The sequence below is a fragment of the Carettochelys insculpta genome, chromosome 21, assembly GCF_033958435.1.
Source record: "Carettochelys insculpta isolate YL-2023 chromosome 21, ASM3395843v1, whole genome shotgun sequence".
In the NCBI taxonomy this organism is placed as follows: Eukaryota; Metazoa; Chordata; order Testudines; family Carettochelyidae; genus Carettochelys; species Carettochelys insculpta.
The window spans coordinates 6,628,218-6,648,933 of NC_134157.1; the positions used below are offsets into that span (position 1 = coordinate 6,628,218).

Sequence of the window (20,716 nt, forward strand, 5' to 3'; positions counted from 1 at the left end):
CAGAAGAGAAGACTGAGGGGCGAGTTGATAGCAGCCTTCAGCTTCCTAAAAGGGGCCTCTAAAGAGGATGGAGAGGGACTGTTCTTAGTGGCAATGGATGGCAAATCAAGGAGCAATGGTCTGAAGTTACAGAGGAGGAGGTGCAGGTTGAATATTAGGAAAAAGCACTTTTGCCCCAGGAGGGTGGTGAAGCACTGGAATGTGTTACCTAGGGAGGTTGTGGAATCTCCAGCCGTAGAGGTTTTTAAGTTCCAGTTTGACGAGGTCCTGGCTGGGATGATTTAGTTGGGGTTGATCCTACTTTGGGCAGTGGACTGGACCTGATGACTTCCTGAGGTCTCTTCCAGCCCTTGGGTTCTATGACAAGAAAGGAGCATGGCTGCACTGCTAGCTGTGGATGTGGAAACACAGGGGATCAGCAGAGTGGGGGGCGGTGGGGACGAAGAGAGGGAGTCAGGTGGTGCTTCTGAGGAGATGTGATTGGCAGAGTGGTTCTCAGAGGAACACCTCTGCCTGTCCTTAGCCCAGCCATTAGCCGTGAGTGCCCAGCTCCAGATTGTACCAGGAGGCACTAGGATAGAGACCTGGTCGCACGTCGTAGCAAAAGGCGGAATGCCAAGTTAGAGATGACCTAAACGGAGACTTAGGGGTGAGATGGGCAGGGCTTGGAGTGGAGGTTGACAATGTGGTGGATATATGTAGCCCAGAGGGTGGCCCAGCAGATGACAAGGGTGGTGGTGTGAAGTCTCTCATGCAAAGTGTCTAGAAGAGGGCAATGAAAATGTCCTGTATAGGAGCTGTCTGTGGGCAGTTTTATTTCTCGGGCTAGTGACCTGTTCCAGCTCCAAAGGATGCCAGAACCCTGGGGTGGGGATGGTTTGTGGAACTGATAACAAGACTGTGATTTTCAAAAGGGGCACAGGAGCAGAGACCAGTGTTCGGCTAACAAGTGGAGTTAAGGAAATATCAGGGAACAAACAGCTTGTCCAAAGCTGAGTGACTCAGTAGCCTTTGAAGAGCCCTTCAAAAGGCCAGCTTGGTGTTGGGATTCACATTTTTGTGTGCAAGTGCTTTCATTAGTTCCCATGCTGCAGGCATCCTGGTGCAGTTGATAGAATTCTGAGCTGTTTGTTGCAGCTTCTCGGGTGTTTGTATGTAATAAGACAGGGCAAAGGCCCTTTAAATAAAGAGAAGTATTCTCTTGGTGTGTGACATGGCAGGGCCCCAGTCCTCATGCTCAGTCACTCAGGGGAATTTGGAAGGAGGGGGATCTTTGGCTGGGGTTAGATCCTGACTGCACAAGCTCTAGGGAATGGCTGTTGGGTTTGGGAAGCCATTGTTGCTCCTTGTGATTTCATTAGCAAATGTACAGAACTTCGGGTTTGGGTTTGCTGCACATGTGCACCTAGGCTGGGACCTTAATATGCTGGTCCCTTGTGAGCAGCAGTTCCGGTGAACCTAGCATGTAGATGTGAAACTTGAGCAAAATCCCTGTGTTCCACCTGGCTTGAAGCTGTGAGCATCTCATTGCTCTGCAGATCCATAAATCAGCCCCCGGCTCTGTGTGGAGCTGGCCCCTAGTTCTTTTGAAAGGCTTATAGGTCTATTTGGAAGTACCCTAGGCAAACCTGGGGAAATGCAATCTCACAAAGGGTTTCCTGTGTCCATACCATCAATGGCTGGTGTTGAAAGAGTTCATGGTAGAGGACATCAGCCAGGACACCTAGGCTGCGTCTACACGTGCACGCTACTTCGAAGTAGCGGCAGTAACTTCGAAATAGTGCCCGTCACGTCTACACGTGTTGGGCGCTATTTCGAAGTTGAAATCGATGTTAGGCGGCGAGACGTCGAAGTCGCTAACCCCATGAGGGGATGGGAATAGCGCCCTACTTCGACGTTCAACATCGAAGTAGGGACGTGTAGACGATCCGCGTCCCGCAACATCGAAATAGCGGGGTCCTCCATGGCGGCCATCAGCTGGGGGGTTGAGAGATACTCTCTCTCCAGCCCTTGCGGGGCTCTGTGGTCACCGTGGGCAGCAGCCCTTAGCCCAGGGCTTCTGGCTGCTGCTGCTGCAGCTGGGGGTCCGTGCTGCATATACAGGGTCTGCAACTAGTTGTTGGCTCTGTGTATCTTGCACTGTTTAATGAAAGTGTGTCTGGGAGGGGCCCTTTAAGGGAGCGACTTGCTGTTGAGTCCGCCCCGTGACCCTGTCTGCAGCTGTGCCTGGCTCCCTTATTTCGATGTGTGCTACTTTGGCGTGTAGACGTTCCCTCGCTGTGCCTATTTCGATGTTGGGCTGAGCAACGTCGAAGTTGAACATCGACGTTGCCAGCCCTGGAGGACGTGTAGACGTTATTCATCGAAATAGCCTATTTCGATGTCGCAACATCGAAATAAGCTATTTCGAAGTTGGGTGCACGTGTAGACGTAGCCCTACAGATACAAGGCTGGGAAGTGGGGAGAGCAGCATAAAGAATTTCCCTACTCCTCACTCTTGAGATGGGTATAATCTGATCCTTGCGTACATATGAGTGCCAAGACCCCACATGGTTGGTGCTGAACATAAAAATGGCTGTACTGGGTCAGACCAATGGTTCTTCTGGCCCAGTATCCTGTCTTCCAACAGTGAGCAATGTCAGGTACCAGAAAGGGAATGAACAGAGCAAGTAGTCATCAAGTGGTCCCTGTCATCCGTTCCCGGCTTCTTGCATACAGTGGCTAGGTACGCTATCCCAGCCCATCCCAGCTAATAACCACTGATGGGTCTATCCTCCAGAAATGAATGGCACTCCCAAAGCAGATAAGGCAAAAGGTGAGACCCTGATGGCATCCCTCTTGCAGACCTGGGTGAGTGTGGAAGAGGGCATATGCCATCCCTTTGCAGCAGGCATGTTCTCTGGAGTCGGGCACGGTGCTGTCAGCGGCTCCTTGCTGGAGAATGTGGCTGCAGGACTCTCCCAATAGCATATGTGCCTGGAAAGTGCCATGGATGGCCTGAAATGATGGAAAGGGTCTGACTTTCATGCCTATGGTCTGCACTGGGAAGCCCTGCTTGGCTACCTGGTAGGAATTCACTTGGCAGAGCTGAGCCTTTGCCTTGGCTCTGTACTAGGCAGCTCCAGGGGGGCGTGCGCCCCACTGGCTGATGCCCTTTAGGAAGCATTGCAGCTCTTGATTTCCATTCGTCTTCTAACTTTCACCTTCTTGCCCACTTAGCCCCGGAGGCAACACAGGAGACGGTGGAGTCCCTGATGCAGAAGTTCAAGGAGAGTTTCCGCACCAACACACCTATTGAGATCGGCCAGCTCCAGCCAGCCCTGCGCAGCACGTCAATGGGGAGGCGGAAACGCAGGAACAGACCCCGAGGTAGGATCTGCCTCTTGGCAGTGGTGTCACACGTTCTCCTCCAGAACCACTGAGCTGAACATGAGTACAGAGACCATTGCTTCCCAGAGGCCAATGCACAAGCATGTGGCAAGCTAAGGAGGGCTGCACAGAGCTCTGCTCGCTTGACCACACGGGCAAATCTAAACTGAGACGTGCCACTAAAACCTTTCATAGCTTGGTGAGAAGACTGCACCTTGAGATGATGTGCCTCAGAATGCAACAGGCAGTTGGGGGTGGATGTGAATCCCATTGGCCCATGTCTCAGATCCGATTGATTTGGGTCCTGATCCTCATTGGTGCTGATTGTCCCTTTCAATATGATGAGCACCTTTCACTCTCCTTGAAGTTGGCGGAAGCTGAGGGCACCTCTCAAGATCGCTCATTTACTGTCAGTCCTTAAAGTTATGATGGAAACATACTGGCTGTGTTGAGTAATGGGAGTTTCAGGTAAACAAAATTCAGATTCTGTGAAGATCTGCTTGATCTCTGGGAGCAAAATGGATTTCCGATCACTCCAAATTTACATCATTGGATTTCTTTTGTGTTACACACTTGCCAGTCTTTGACCTAGAGAAAACATAGGGACACGGCACTTACCTCCACTGGGATGGATTAGCTGGGGAATGGGCTCTGATGGACAGGTGGAAAGGATGATGTTGTTGTGTTGTATTTAATGATGTGAGAATTAGCATCTACAACTGTGACAATGGTGTACTCTGGGGGAAAGGGGCAACATATGGGGGGGTTCACATGCACCTCTCCCATGCTTGCAGTGCTGCTTTTTGTGAATGTGGGGATGGTCTCACACACATGGCCGGAGTGACAGAGCCAGAGAGCAGCACAAGCTAACCCTGTGGTTCCCAACTTTTTCCCATAACACGGCACACATCGATGAGACAAACAATTCCACGGCACACCCTGATTACTCAGAAGTGTCAGATTTACTTACATTTACTATGGTTACGGTCTTTCTAGAGAGGTTTGTGTCATAGTGGTGCATACAACAAGCTAAACAAGGGCAAGTGCATTCGTGTTTCAAATCCACCACAGAATATGCCATCTTCAACTGGTCAAAAAATAGGTGGGAGAGTTAACATGTGCCAGGCTAGGGCCGTGGCAGAATTGAGTAACTGCTGGAAACGTCAGCATTTACTCTGTAGCTTGGTGGCAGGGCGGGGACAGGGAGAGAGGTAGCTCCAGAGCGTGGGAGATCCTCTACAAAGAACCACGGTGAGGGGAAGTTGGCAAAATTTCTCAGTGCACTCGGACAGTTCTCACAGCACACTGGTCCAAAACCACTGAGCTAGAGTGAGGATGGGGTTGGGGCAAGGGCAGGGGTGGAGTCATGCTGGGGAGGGGCGAGGTTTGGGGCCAAGTGGGGCATGTGGCCACTGCTGAGGGACACTAGTGAGAGTATCAATTCAGAGTGGACTGCTCAGAGATAGGGCTGCCCAGCTGGCAAAGTAAACCAAACCAGTCAAAAGAGTGTCTGTTCCACCACACTGGCATACAGGCAATTCTCTCAGACATGCCCGTCCCCCTTATCACCTCCGGGAGCACTGCTTATGCCAACGAGAGGTTCTGAAAACCAATCTCATCAAATAAAAGGTTCTTCTGATCCCGAAGGACCAGCCACATGCCCAGGTCAATTTATAACTTAGAATCTTACAGCCAAAATCACACTGTTCCAATCCTTTAGTGACTAAAGTCTAAAGGTTTATTTATAAAATAAACAAAGGGTGAGAGTTGGAATTGTTAAAGGAATCAAATATCTATAACAAATGTAAAGGTCTTGGTTCAAACTTGTAACAGTGTGGAATAAACTGCTGGCTTGAAAATGTAAAGGAGGAGGATCTCGGACAACATGGAGAAGATCTACTGAGACTGAAGGGCAGCAACTGGGGTGCTCCTGGGGTCGGCTAGAAGTTTTGTTCTGAGACGGAGTGAAGTAGAGGAGACTTGTAGGTGATGTGCGCTCCACTCGGAGTCCAAGGGATTATATCAAGACTCTGCAGTACCTCTGCAGCTTGGGTGGGTCTTTCAGTCCTTTGGAGTATCTGTTTGTAACAAAGATCTTTCAGAAGTAAGAAGTAGGATCCTTAGTTTTTACTGTGGAAAAGTACAGCAACAAGAAGTGTTTGGAGTCACATGGGCAAGTCACCTGCACAGGCGTGACTCAGTTCTTTGCATGTGGATGTCACGGCTCATTTTCCAGATGGAAGGTTTGCAGGAAAGTCCTTTCAGTTTACTTGAGCACCTCCCATGTTCCACTGTATGTCAAACCTTTCTTGATGAGCCACGGAATCTGGGAAGTCTTTCCCAGATGTGCTGGCTCTTTGTTCTGTGGGTGTTAGTCCAGGAGGTGACATTTGAAATGCAGATACACAGCGCATGTTCACATCTTCATCTACCAAGATGATCCACACCCACAAATGGTATAATCATAACCAGCAAATCACAACTTGTCTAATGTCATCTCACTCAACCACACTTGCTCTCCTGCTTATGCTCCCTTCCAGGGAGTGCTGAGGTTGTCCTGTTCCCCCACTCACAATGCAGTGTGGCCAGAGAGCAGTGCTACATGAGCTGGAACTGCTGTGCTGTACCTTCTCCTCCACTGCCCATAAGTGCAGTGGGGTAGGGGAGGGATGTGACATGGATTGCTACTGCCAGTGCTGGCCTTCTAGCCTGGTAGCCCCCCTGCTGGCTCTTGGACCAGCCCCTCTGGCCTTAGGGGTGTGCATGTGCCCCCCCGCCACATCATCTCTGTCAGCCTGAGATTGCAGCAGAGACATACTTGTGGAGAAGTGACCTGCTCTTTGTGTCCCCATTGGGTGCTGGGAACAGAACAGATTAGGGCTTCTGGGTCTGACACATCTCTTTCCTCCTAGTAGTGGAAGGGGTCAGGGGGTCAGTCTGTGGGGCAGAGTGATTGGCATGCTTGCACGGCAGGGTCCCTGGGTATGCTAGGAGGTGTGAGGTACAGCCGTCCTCCTCATAGAATCATAGGGCCGGAAGGGAATTCAGGATGTCATCTAGTTCAGCCCTCTGCTTCAAACAGAATCAACCCCAACCAAATCATCCCAGCCAGGGCTGTGTCAAGCTGGGACTTAAAAACCTCTAGGGATGGAGATTCCACCACCTGTCTTGGTAGTGCATTCCAGTGCTTCACCACCCTCCTGGTGAAAAAGATTTTCTTAATATCCAACCTACCCCTCTCCCTCAGTAACTTCAGACTATTGATCCTTGTTCTGTTATTTGAAACCACTGAGCACAGTTTCTCATCAACCTCTTTAGCGCTCCCCTTCAGGAAGTTGAAGGCTGCTATTAAATTACCCTTCAGTCTTCTCTTCTGTAAACAAAATAAGCCCAAGTCCCTCAGCCTCTCCTCATAGGTCTTGTGCTCCAGACCCTTAATCATATGTTGCCCTCTGTTGAACCTGCTCCAGCACATCCACATCTTTTCTATACTGCAGGGCCCAAAACTGGATACAGTATCGCAGATGTGGTCTCACCAGTGCTGAATAGAGGGGAACTACTTCTCTAGATCTGCTTGAAATGCCCGTTCATATGCTCCCTAATCTGCTGTTAGCCTTCTTGGCTACAAGGGCACACTGTTTACTCATAGCCAGCCTTTCATCCACCATAACCCCTAGGTCCCTTTCCACTGTACAGCTGCTGAGCCAGTCAGTCCCCAGCCTATAACAATGTTTGGGATTCTTCCATCCCAAGTGCAGGGACTCTACACTTCTCCTTGTTCAACTGCATCAGATTTCTTTTGGTCCAAACCTCCAATTTATCCAGGTCACTCTGGATTCTCTCTCTACCCTCCAATGTATCTACCTCTCCCCCCAGCTTTGTGTCATCCGCAAACTTGCTGAGGGTGCAATCCAGTCCCTCATCCAGGTCATTAATAAAGATGTTGAATAACACCAGCCGCAGAATGGAGCTTTGCAGCACTCCGCTTGAAACAGACCACCATGCAGATATTGAGCCATTGACTACTACCTGTTGGGCACGACCATCAAGCCAGATTTCTATCCATCTTGTAGTCCATGTATCCAATCCATATTGCCTTAACTTATGGGCAAGAATGTTGTGGGAGACTGTATCAAAAGCTTTGCTGAAGTCAAGGTATATCACATCCACTGACTTCCCCATGTCCGTAGAGCCTGTTACTTTGTCAAAGAAGCTAATCAGATTGGTCAGGCATGACTTGCCCTTGGTGAATCCATGCTGGCTACTTTTGATCGCTGTCACCTCTTCCAGGTGCTCCAAAATGGGTTCCTTGAGGATCCGCTCCATTATTTGCCCAGGGATTGAGGTAAACCTGACTGGTCTATAGTTCCCTGGATTGCCCTTTCCTTTTGAAAGATGGGCACTACATTTGCATTTTTCCAGTCATCAGGGATCTCTCCCGATCTCCAGGAGTATTCAAAGATAATGGCCAAAGGCTTGACAATTACATCTGCCAATTCCCTCAGTGCCGTTGGTTGCATTAAATCCAGACCCATGGATTTGCGTACATCTCGTTTTTCTAGATATCTCAGCTCATTCCTTCCCCACAGATGGCTGCACTCCATCTTCCCATACTGCATTGTCTGGTACTGTAGTGTGGGAGCAGTCTTCGTCCGTGACGATGGAGGCAAAGAAGGCATCGAGTACTTCAACTGTGTGGCGAGGAGGGAGTCTGGTGTGCAGTAGGGACGTGGCAAGTCGGCACCAATCCGACTCTCGGCGTATCAGTGATGGGTTCTGTCACTGCAGTATCCAAAGCCCTTGTGCTGCCTTCCTGGTGAGCACTGTGTGTGTGGCTGACTCTGTTGGCCTCAGTCCACTCTCCGTTCAGGGCAGAACTGCCTGAGAGGCTGTCAGGGAGGCTGTTTTCTCTCTGGCTTCCCCTTCTGGGTGCAGTGGGCAGCCTGGCCTCATTTGCAGCCAGCAGGATGCAGAGAACATGTGTTGCCCTTGTGCTTCATTCATCCACTTGCCTCTCCAGGGGGACCTTCAGCTTTTCTGGAAATGGTGATGCCTCAGCAGACAGGTCACGGGCCTGGCTTTTATACTGGCCATTAAAGCTTCGGAGTACCTTGCTCCCACCCCTTTCTGGTGACTCTACTCCCCTTGGCAACTTCCCAGCCATGCATCAACTCATGCACAGTTCAGCTCTCTGCCACACTGTGCCACCTCTCTGTCATTCCTCTGCAGAGGAGAGGACACAGTCTGGGCTGTAATGAATGTAAAGTGAGTTTTTTACATTGGCTGCTGGACACAGAAGAATCCCTGGGGTTCTCCCAGCTCTCTAGTTCCCAGGCTGTCTAACTCCGCTTGTGCTGCTTAGTGTAACACTCACAAAGTATTGATGTCCCACTTCCGATGGCTAGTGGGCATAGAGGGGGACGTTGGCCAGTTAAAGAAGTTCCTCTTAAATCGTGGGAGAAATCTGAGGCTTGGTTCTGAAGGTCCCAGCTTCAGACTGTGCTGGTGAATGTTGGGGGGGTGTCATTTTCGGGATTTATGGTACAGAGAACCTTTCCCCGATTTAAGCAACTATGGTATGCTCTTCCTCTGGGTGCCTTGCTGCATGGCTGCTTCTGCAGCAACATAGGGAAGCCCTGTGAGAAATGCTTTCCTCTCTGTTTACTGTGGGTTTGGTTTTTCATTTATTTATGAGCCTGAAATGTGATCTTTTGTTCTGGGTCTATTTTCCTGTGGTAGAGAAGTGGAGAGGGCTTTTTTGTGATTGTTCTGGCCATAAATTATTCACTTAGTGTGAAGAAAATGTTCTGACTCTTTAACTGGTTTAAATTATTTGGTTTAGTCTGTTGTAGTTACTCAAATATGCAGCTCAGTATTTGAGAGCAAGGTGAAAGTGGATGACTTCGGAGCCAGACAGGTGTCCGGTGAGATTCCCCTCCCCACATTCCTTTTTCTTGATGGAGAGATTTTACCAGTCACCCCAACAGCTGAGCAAAGCTAGACACAATGCTTGCCAGAGAGGGCTGTCTTGGGTGGCCGGAGGTGTTGCTCAGACAACATGAACTGTTGCTCAGACCCCGGTGATGGAATATCTTTCTCAGCACCCATCAGCTCAGGAGCAAGGGCCCTGAACCCAGCTCTCCTAGATAGCCTGTCCCACCATTTGCAGTGGCTCTCCCCTGTCCTGTGACCATCTGAGAACCAAGGACTTGGGATACCTGCAGCCTGTCACAGTTTGCCTTTAGGAAGATGTTCCTTGAATTCACCATAATGCTTTCTTTTCTTGATCTCCCCACACTACTGCAAGTGGATCCACCCTCAGCTGTCCCTGACTGGTAACCTCCCATGCACAGGTGCTGGTAGTTGACGGTTTTTGTGATGTGATGTCTGCCTGGCCTGCTAGACCAATGGGAGGGTAATACCCAGCCAGGCGCTAAGATGAGACCTTCCAGACCCTTCCATTCATGCTCTCCTCAGGAGAAATAAACAGTCCTCTGCTGGAATGCTTAGTTCCCTCATCCAGCCGTCCCTCTCAGACACATGCCTTCTGAATGTGAGAGCCAGGGCACGACGGAGAGCAGGACGTGCTTGTGATCTTGGCCCTGGCAGGAGATTTCTGAATGAACCCCTCCGCTTTGCTTTTCAAGTTTGGGACCCTCTCACGTGACGACTCCTCACGAGCCCCTGGGGAACATCATTGCTCTACAGAGAAACCCCTGAGCCATGGGTAATCAAAGGCCTACTCCTGCAGAAATCTCGAAGACCACGTGTGGTCAGAACCCTGGTTTTGTGTAACTATTGACTGATGGCTCCAGCAGTGTCACAGCACACCCTTGCCACCAACCTCAATCTTCTCTATAGGAGTCTGGTGTGGGGCTTTTTTCTGCCCTTTAGTCCTGCTTGCTCTGGTGTACACTAGCCTCTGAAAGCTGAGTTCACAGCTGCTTTACCTATAAATCTTCTTTCCAGCATTTGGCTTTCCTGAGCATATCTGTCTGCTTCGGGGGTTTGGGTCTACGTCTGAAATAGGTCAGGTTTCTTATTTCAACAGCAGGCTCTGCCTAGACCAGCTGTGCAAAGCTGGTCCTCACAAACCCATATCTTGGAGGGGAGTTTTCCAGTTTGGTCTCGGGGGTTGCTGGGTGATGGGGAAAAGGGATAACCAGTCCTTGGGGTGTCTTCCTGAGCTTAACTTTTCTCCTGGGGTCATTTGCAATAGGCCAGTGGCAGCAACCAATGTGCTGTTTAAAAGGGGACCTTTCTAAGTCAGCAGAACCCAGGAATATGCCTGGAACGTGTCTCTGTCCCTGTCAACCTGAATTTTTCAGCAGACCACATCTGTCTTCAAACTGTCTCCACTCCTTCAGGGACTGGCAGAAGGCACTCGGTGTATGTCATGGGGAGGTGGATTCAGGGTTGTCCCATTATCATGGGGTGGACTTAAGCCCCAAAGCTCTATAGAGGAGGCCAGAGGCCTTATCACACCCAACGAGGAGCAGACAAAAAGTCTTCCAGGGAGGATAGAGCGGCTGTGTCAGTGGCAAGCAATCAGGGCCCAGCAGGCCAATATAAAAGCAGCTGCTGGGCTAGGACCAGGCAGTTGCATTCAGGAGCTTGACCCAGGCAGATGCCTATGCTGCCTGGGAGCCCAGCAGCACTTGGACAACTCCAAGTGAAGGGCTGAGCTTTGACCTGGGTAAGACTTGGGCCCAGTGGCTGGAGACTGGCCACAACCCTGGTGAAGGAGCTGATGGCACCTTGAATGGGGTGTGTCGGATCTCACCTTTAGGACTTCGAAGGCAGTGGTCAAGACCTCACAGAGTGCCCTCGGCCTTAGAGGGACATCTGAGAGCAGGCAGACCCTGTAATGAAGGGGGGGCAGCCATCCCAAGCTCTGCCTTTGGGGGGACCCGTGGTTGCCACTCCAACTACCAGGGGAATGGGAGGAGTACCTGAGGCTGGGGTCAGGTGGCACAGGTAGCAGGCATCACCTTCCTCTCTACCAGCCCACAAACTCACTACCCAGAAGGCAGGAGTGGCAGCTGCTCTGCCCTGTTTTGCCACCTTCCTGGTCTGCTGCGCCACTGGGGAGGAGGAAGAGTTCCCTGTCCCCCTTTAGGATGGCATTGGATTAATTTGGGGGGTTGCTGTCCATCTGTGCCCTCTGCATCTGTCCCCTATGCCTGTCATTCCTTAGGGTGGAGAGACCAAGCCGAGCCCTTCCACAGGGAGAGCTCTCCCCAACAGGCAGGATAAAATCCACCTGGAAATGGGACTGCGGCACAATGCTATAGCAGCTGGAAGAGGAAGAAAGTAGGTGAGAAGTGTGGTCAGAGGTTGGATGAGGGGCTGGGGTTTGGGAATCCTGAGTTCTCTTATGATTTCCGCTGAGCCCTTGCACAGCTCACTCAGTTGTCCCACCCATGAAGTCAGAACGATGCTTCCCTCCTAAGGGTTGAAGAGCGGCCGTGAGATCTTGGGGTGAGAAGCAGAGTGGTGTTCTGAGAGTCATTTTTCAGGAAGAATAGAATGTCTCTAGTCCCTTGTCTGACTCCAACAAGGAACTCTCCTGGAGGCTTTCTTCCCTGTCCAAGAAGGAGCAGACACAGATCTTACCATTTGTGCTCTCACCACCTTGTGTGGCTTCATTTTCTCCAGGCTGTCTCCATGCTGTACAGAACCTACTCCCTCTCTCTCGTCACTGCACATGCTCTCCAGTTCTGTAGGGATGTCAGGAAGCTCAGTAACACGTTGCCTTAATGACTCAGAGTGAAACACACCCCCTGCTTTTCAAAAGTGACTTGTGGTTTTTGACCACAGCTTGAGATACCTTAAAGAGGCCTGATTTTCAGAAAGTACTCAGTGCCCACCCATCGAAAATCAAGCCCCTTTGTAGAGTCTCAAACCGAACGCCTCAAAAAGTCATGGGTTTTATGAAGGCCTTGGCCAGGAGCTCTGTGTAGCCGTTGCAACCAGGTGTGTCTTTTTCCTGCTCCTCTCCCATTTTGGAAGATTATTGTTTTTATGGTTTGGGTTTAATTGTTCCTCTGGTGTGCCAGCGATTGGAACACTATTGAACATTAAGGTTAAATGATGATATCACAACTCACTCTGTTTGCATTTTACATGCATTTGCCAACACAAACCCTCTGCCTCATTAATCCTTTGCAAGCCAATTTTTTTTTTCTCCCCCTAAATGAAATTGTCCGTTTGGGATGCATTTATTTTGTTTTAACAGCCGCGTGACAATTCCGCTGATGGAGTTTGCATCCAACTTTGTTACTGAGTAGTGTCAGCTTGGCCTGATGGATGTGTGTGTGTAATTATTTTCTCACAGTTTGATTTAATTAATGCTTAACCTCATCAGAGTCCTACAGCTGGAGTGCTGTCTCTGCAGGAACTGCTAGTGGCAGAAGTATTGCCTTCTCCCCTTCTGAGTGCCTGGCTTTAAAAACAATAATAAACCACCACTGTCCGACTCAACAAAAACAAATGGCAAATATACCACCCTTTCTTTTCTCCCCCATGTTAAATGTATTTAAACAGCTGTCCATTGTCTGTCATTGTGTCTAATTATTATGCTAAGTATTTCTAACAACAAGGGAAAGGTCATATTTCTCTAATGATATTTTACTTAAAAAATATTTTGTGTTCATAGTACAATGTAATTTTATTTTGAATAATGCACTTTCATACAAACTCTCTGTCCAAACACTTTTATCCAATGTCATGTGTTTAGATGTTACAATCAATAAATATGACAGTGTGGAAAATAGAGATATATGCACAGAATAGGGGGGAGGGGCTAGGGATGGACATCTCGACTGAGGTTTGAAAATAGGTAGGGAGCTAGCTAGGGAAGTTACAGGGAGAATCTTCCAAATGGTGGGGGTTGCAGTTTAGAATGTTCTTGTGCATTCTGGGAGTATGGCCTAATGAACAGGGCAGTGAAGACAGGAGGCCTAGATGATATGACCAGCTCTGCCACTGCGCTGCTAGGTGAACTTGGGTAAATCATTTCACTTTCTAGTCTGTTTCCCTAGCTATAACGTGGGGATAGTACTCTTAATCTTCCATCATAATATGCTTTGAGCTCTACAGACCAAAAAGATCTCATTAGAGTTAAGTATTCATATTACTAGTTTGTAAAAGAGCAAAGGGGACTTGAGGAGAACCTTGGTCTTGAGGAGTCATGCTGGGCAAAACCATGGCAGGCTATAACTACAGCAGGGCAGAGTTGGTGGAGGTGTGTTTTTCTTCTTTTCTCCTCTTCTTTTACAAAACTTTTTTTCAGAGAACAGTGCAGACCTGGGTGAACCAAACTCTTTTGTGAATTTACCAAAATAAGTAAAGAGAGAGAGCCAAGTAAAACTCCAAATTTTGGGTGGGGGAAGAACCGAAATACTTCATTTCAGCATTTTTAAAATGTATTTTTTTTACACAAGTGTTTCATTTTTTGACATTTCCTTCAATTTTGTTTAAAAATATAACGAAAAAAAAGCCTCAATCACATGTTGTCTTGAGCATACAGATTTTTCCCAACATTTTTGTTCATCAGGTGTTTTAAGAGAAAATTGTTTTGCCTAAAACTGAAGCAATTACTTCCCACCGTCTTTTTCCCCCTCCGTACTTCCAGCAAACTGAAAAAAAAAAAAAAATCAGTTCTTTGCACAGCTCTGGTTACGGCAACAGAGATCCATCTCAGTGTCGAGATGAATAAGGAGCTGACAAAGGTGTTTGAAGCTTGGAACGTTGGATGCGTTAATCAGGTTATATTCTGAGGATACGTTTTTCAGTGACTGTGGTTCATAAGTACAATAGACCCCTGGGACTATTGTTTAAATATCAGTAAGAAAAATAATGTTTATATCTAGGTGTAAAACTCCAAATGATTTTGATTATGATTCTGTGGCATTTTTTTGAAGGACATCTGTTAACCTATATGCTAATTAGATCAGCCTCTGACAGTCTGGCTTCGCCTGGCTTTCCTGTTTTCACGTTGCTTGTGTAGCATTAGCACGATCAGTGCTGCAGTGTGACTGTTTCTGTCTCTTGCTTTGCCAACCAGCTCCCTTTTTACTTTACTCTGTTCAACAGAGAATGTCCCCGCGTCATTTGCTCACTATGGAGCACATGTTCCCAAGGCACCCGGAGGAGGCCAACCCATAGCTCTCGAGCCGCATGTGCCTCTTTGAACCACACACCAGGAGTACCATCCGCCAGTCTGTGCACACGCCCCAGCACTTGGTGGGAGAAGCGCATGGTGGTGGCAGCAGCTCCAGTGAGTTGCTGGCATTGAGTTAGAGCGGGGGTGGGGGGAGGCTGGGGGTGCCTGGCTCTGGGGGAGCGGGAGGGCATTGGGTTAGAATAGGGAGGCCGCCTGCCTTTGGGGAAGGGTGGGGGATTGGGTTAGAGCAGGGGGCTGGGGCGGAGGTTAGGTTAGAGTGGGGGATAGGGGGTGCCTGGCTCTGGGGCAGGGGAAGGGCATTGAGCCACAGATTATATGTTTTTATAAATCTCTATCTGTATAGATAGATATAATCAATCTATCTATAGCTGTATAAATAAATACATGGCTCTTTACACTCTGTCCCCAGCTATTTTGGCTCTTTGTCTTTAACTGGTTGGCCCCCCGGCCTAGTCTACACTACCGCTGACCAAAGTTCCACCATTTCATACCCTAGCTGAAGTCAAACTACACAGGTGTACTCAATGTGGTATCTTCCCTATGGTAAATTGACAGCTGACATGTTCCCTTCGACTCTGCTTACTCTTTGTGTTCTCATGGAGTACTGGAGTTGACAGGAGAGTTGTTCAGCAGCCAGTTTATTGCATCTATATGTGGTGTGATCAATCAACCCTCGATGGATCAGTTGCTGCCCATCGATGTGGTAGGTAGTGAAGACGTGCCTGTAGTCACCTGCTGAAATGCAGCCTGCTCTGGTGTAGAACGCGGCACCTGCAGTTAATGGAGTCTTTTGAGATAGAGAACAATATTCAAAAAGGGGCATATGGCGCCCTCTCCTGGGAAAGATGGCTTAAATGAGCGCCTCTGGTAAGAAGCTTTTCTTAGCCATGAGGACTGACAGCCTAACAAAAAGGAAAAAGAAAAATCAAAGTGAAATTTGCGGAAGGCAGCAGAGGGACTTCAGCCCCTGAGCATGGAGATGGTTGGTGGATAAAAGCCTGTGCTGAAATATGGCAGTTATCTAAACTGCCAAAGAGAAACAAATTCCATGAGCATCTTTCTGTCTTAACATAAATCAGTGATTACTAGATTCATCTGCCCAGGGGATAGTTTACTCTTGATTAGGGCTTTGTCTTAATGCATCTAGCGGTCTCTACTGCATCGTCATTTACCAGAAGTTACTGGTGCACAGCCTAGAAGGGGAAACTGGAAACCCAGAAGGAAATGAAAGGAGCTGTTTCCCTTGAATGCCTGCTGCTTCAGGTACTTAGCACCTCTCCCCGCAGTTGGCTTCCCAGCCTGATTCCTGCATCCTGCTTCCATATCACCCAGATAAACTAGATGTGGGCAGGGTTCCCTGTAAGCTGAGCACTTGGGTGGTCATCCAGGTGAGAGTCAGGTGTTTTCCTGCTGATTGGGTGCCCACAGCTGGCAGCATGGTGGTGCACCTCTGGGTATGCTTGAGTGTACATAACAAAATTTATGCTGCTCATGCATGGGAAAAAATAGAGGGAACATTGGATGTGAGGAGGGGGCAAATGTCTCCGAACAAGAGCCCGGTCTTTTTTTGTAAGACTAACTGCTTTGGAAGGAACCCTAAGTATATGCCAAGGCATCCTTCTGTTGGCCAAGCTTACTGAACATCTTGATTCCTCTAAACTTTCCCTTAGGACAAGTAAAATCACAGTGTTCTGCACAACCACTGGAGCATGGCGCCAGGCTCTTCTGCCAGGGTGTTTTGTCGAAGGGTTTGGAGGTAGTCAGACCGCGCTCACTGCACAACATTGATTAGGCATCTTTGTGTTGCTCAGGTTCTCTTGGGTTGGTACCAGAACTTTGGAACCACCTGAGTCAAGTTCATTCACTGGAAACAGGCTGGGGAGATGGTCTAGCTCAGGTACTTAGATAACACCAGTTTTCATAGCATCCCTGTGCTTTGCAACAGGTACTTGACATTTGGCAGAGGCGTAGCCTTTGGGAGAGGGATGTGCCTTATGCTGATTCCAGGAAGGAAACAAAACCACCCAAATGTGGCCAAGATCTGAACCTTTGAAAATGCCCCGTTCACACCCGCTGAGCAGAGTTGGGCAGCTGCTGTCTCTGATGACACTGCACTGAGCCCGTTCTGTGTCCCACCAGAGTGATGGAGCGTGAGCTATTTTACTGGGGCTGAGCAGGACTTTTTCTGCAGTTGCTACTGTGGCTCTGGGCAAGAGAAGAAAGCGCAGGCAACAGGCCCTCCTGTGCATTCAGTGCTAACCCTGCAGGTGCTCTGGAAAACTGGAGGAAGCAGCTTCCCTCGAATGAAGAGAGGACAAGAGCCAGAGGGGAGGAAATAGATGAGGATAAGGAGCCTGAAGGTGAACTGGAACTGGGAGATGCTGTGAGTGGGCAGGGAGGGACTGGCACTGGCTGGGATAAGGTGATTAGGAGCCCAGGAGGGGGCAGAATGGGTATAAGTGTGGGAGACTGAGATTGGACAAGAAGTGGAGTGAGACTAGCTAGGTGAGGCCCCTGGAACAAGGAGCCAGGAAGGAGACAAAGGACTGGGACAGGCTGACGAGGTCTGTGTTAGTAGGGGGCAGGCTTGGAGGTCGCTGGACAGAGGGGCTCTGGCAACAGGAGCACAGAATGTGGATTGAACCTGTGATTCCTGAGTCTCACTATTTGGCAGATGTCAGAACACGTCTGAAACTCACTCATAAGGTGTGTCTCATCCCCTTCTAGTGCCACTCCTTTAGGAGGATGACAGCCTTCTACTGCTGTCAGTCTGTTAGCTCAAATGGTGGGTGTAGAAATTCCCAACCCAGCCTGTGTGCATGTTAGAGTGTTGCCAGGTGATGAAATTAGATCCTCTCCCCTTTTTTCCTTTTATAAAATATCTAGCAAATTACACATGCAAACTGGTAAAAAGAACAGTAAGGTTGCAAAGTTAAGCATGGAAAAACTAGGAAATGCCCAAACTGTGGTTGCCCCTGGAGCTGTATTTCTGCCCTGTTGTGCGTCTGCATTAGAATGCAGTCTTTGATTACCTGACTACATCCTGCTTCATATGCAAGACATTTCCCCCCCCATACCTGTTCACTCTCTACCTCAAGGGTGAGCAAAGTTTTCACATCCGGCCCTACCTTTCATCCCTGCAGTTAGCAGCCGGCCTCCTGCCACCTGTCTAATGTAAGCCAAACTGACGGAAATTTTGCTTATGTTCATATGAAAAAAGGAAAAAAAAAAAAAGAAGAAAAACCTTTTCAGCACGTGTAAGGAAATAAGTCTGCAGAATGTAAAAACTTGTTAATCGGTATAGAAACGTGAATACACAGGCATAGAAACAGTAACAGATTTCAACATTTTTAATGACAGGGATGAGCCTGCTGCACCCCACCTTATGAAACTTCACCCCTCCCCCTGAGGAGGCCTGGCCCCCCTTTGCACACCCCTCTCTACCTTAATACCTCATTCAAAATCAGCATAAAACACTGCCTCGCTCTCACTGAACTGAGATCAGCTGGAGTGAATTAATGAGCTTGTAAATCTGCAAACAGGATTAGAGAGGAAAGCACCTTTATTGAGACATCTGGCTCCTGGTGAGGATTTCAGCAGGATTGCTTCCTGATTTCCATGCACCTGGGAGATGTCCTGCAGCCCCACCTTAGTGGACGCTTCCGCCTTCTCCCTCAAATCCACGCTCTCTGATTCGGCCTGCTTTAGGAAATGTCACGAGAGCAAAGTTATAAAACTGGATTTAACTCCTGTGTCAGTGGGGGGATTTCCCTGGGTACCCCACACCCCTCCAAAGGTGAGGCATTATCTTCTGCAAGGGCTGTATTAGGTCCCGGTTGAGGTAAAGATGACCAGTGAATTGTGTATTGAACTCTGTAGGTGCCTGCAAGATCTGTTACCACGTGGACTGCAGAGAGATCTAGTCCAAGTCAGCAACAGGTGATTCATCCATTTTTTTTTTATTCCCCCGCCCCCGCCTTTTTCTGTTCCTAGCCGCTGCAGCTGACTTGATTCACAGGAATTTAACATTGGCCTTCAGAGCAGAGGGCCAAGAAAGCCCCTGCGGGAGCTCAGCTGGTGCTGGAGTATGGGGTTGAGCCTTTGCTGTGAAAGAGGCATGTGTGTTGGGGATGGCTGGCTGCTCTGCCTCCAACAGGCAGAGTTGCAGAACAAACAATCCACACATCTCATAGAGCTGAAGGGGCTGCAAGAGGCGATTGAGCCTAGTCCTTTGCACTCACAGCAGGACCTATCACTGTCCCTGGCAGATTTTTTTTTTTTTAGAAGGATGACAAGGCCAGTGTTCTAACCCCTAAACTATCCTTCCAGTCAGAACCCATCGTCTCCCCTGGCCTTTCCTTTCCAAGCAGTGCCCCGGCTGTGGGATATGCCAGTGTGCCAAAGAGCACTTGCAGTGTGGTTCGTGGACAGATGGGATGAGAAGCCCCACAAGGGTGTTGTGCAAGGGAACAGGTCATCCCTGCCCTGAGGAGTGCACACTTGTGGCAGAGACACAGGACCGGTGCCCTGTAGGATCGAGAGGAAGGCCCAGCCTCGAGGCAGCTTTAAGTCGGGACTTTCAAAGAGAATGAAAAGAGTTAGTGGTCAACTCCTGCCAAAGTTTAGTGGGGTTTGGGTGCCTAACTCCCCTAGGCTCTTTAGGAAACCTCAGCCTGAATTGTTGAGGGGGTGATTTTTTGCTGCCACATGGGTGATTTGGGCTCTTGGCCGTTACGGGTGTCACAGAAGAAATCCGGATGGAGGGAAAGGCTGGGGGGAAAAAGGTGGGGTGGGGAGGCTTGCTGCCCTGCAGAGAGGAACCTCCAGCCATAGAGGTTGGCATAGAAGGGGCATCATGCGAAGACAGTGGGGAGAACAGAGATGCTGCAGAGCGTTCCTAGAGATGAACAGGGGAGGGCTTGAGCTCTGGGGGATACTGACCACCGGACGTTCGGCTAACCGTGGCCACAAACTGGGAATAGGGATTTTCTTGTGCCTCTTTGTTCAGATCTGTGAGCCAGGATGAGCCCTTGTTTAGTTGCTCCCTGCATGTATGTACGTCTGAGGACTGTCTGAGCGCTATCAACAGAGAATTGTGCAGGGTTGCTGCTGCCCTGACGGACAATTTTTGAAAAGCGATTTACTCTGCTTTGCAGTTGGGTGCCAAGATTACAATCTCGTCTCTATAACTCGGCAGTTCTCCCCGGCCCCCAGCCCCGTTCAAGAGAAATAAAGGAATTGCTGACGAGGGGCGAGCATCTTGTCTTTAATCAGGTGCTCCCTGTTCTCTCTGTCCGCTGCTTGCAGGCAGATAAATCTAACTTGGATCTAAGAATCTGTCTCAGTTGCCCAAGGCAGCCTGCTATCTCTCTCAGAAGAGAGTAAGGGTGGGGTGAAGAATGATGTAAGAGAAACTGAGACAATAGCATGTGACGGTGGTGGTGTCACTGTGTTGGTCAGCCTAGAGGAGAGAGCCCAAATCCTGAGCTACTCAGTGCAAGATTTTAGGGCCAGTTTGGTGGCTTGGGAGATGTGAAGTCAGGCTTATCTGGAATCTCAGCTGTGCTAAATCTTCTCTTTCCTACAGTAACAGAGAGGAAGCCGTGCTAGTCTATACACTATCAAAACAAAAAGCAGTCAAGTAGCACTTTAAAGACTAGCAAAATAGTTTATTAGGTGAGCTTTCGTGGGACAGACAGGTGATTTCAACTGACTTCTATCTGGGAGTGTCTTGCAATGGGAAACCTGGAATAGCTCAGTTATCAGGAGGATCAATTTCCATTCCATCCTTGAAGTTTTAGGCAGATCAGAAAGGACTCCCTGGGACCTTTATCTCTCCCTCTTGCCTCCCTGTGGCCAGCTGGCTGACACTTGCCCTTTCTGGTTGGATTGGGGGAGACATTTCTTTTCCAGCCTGCAGGGGGGATCCTGGGTGTCCTGTCCATAGTTATACATCCTGCACCGCTTTAGGTAATCAAAATGCAATATTGCTGTCACTAGCTCACCAAAGACACCCAGCCTGAGTAATTTAACTTGTCAGCACCATCCATCACAGAGACGCAACCCATAAACATGAAAAGCTGCTGAAGGGCGGGGAGATGGCGTCTGGCTGTGGAGCTTGCTGGTCAACCCCCTTCCCACAAGAAGCATGGCGAGCAC

At 49.0% G+C, this 20,716-nt stretch overlaps 1 protein-coding gene across 2 annotated transcripts in view; it reads left to right on the plus strand.

Annotated features, from left to right (window-relative positions):
* Window positions 1–20,716, plus strand: part of ASTN2 (astrotactin 2) — a 708,908-nt gene that overhangs the window by 218,634 nt on the left and 469,558 nt on the right. For both annotated transcript variants that reach the window (XM_075015031.1, XM_075015030.1), the window contains exon 4: window positions 3,220–3,369. In XM_075015031.1, the coding sequence (XP_074871132.1) occupies window positions 3,220–3,369 (150 nt within the window). The remainder of the gene's footprint in view (window positions 1–3,219; window positions 3,370–20,716) is intronic.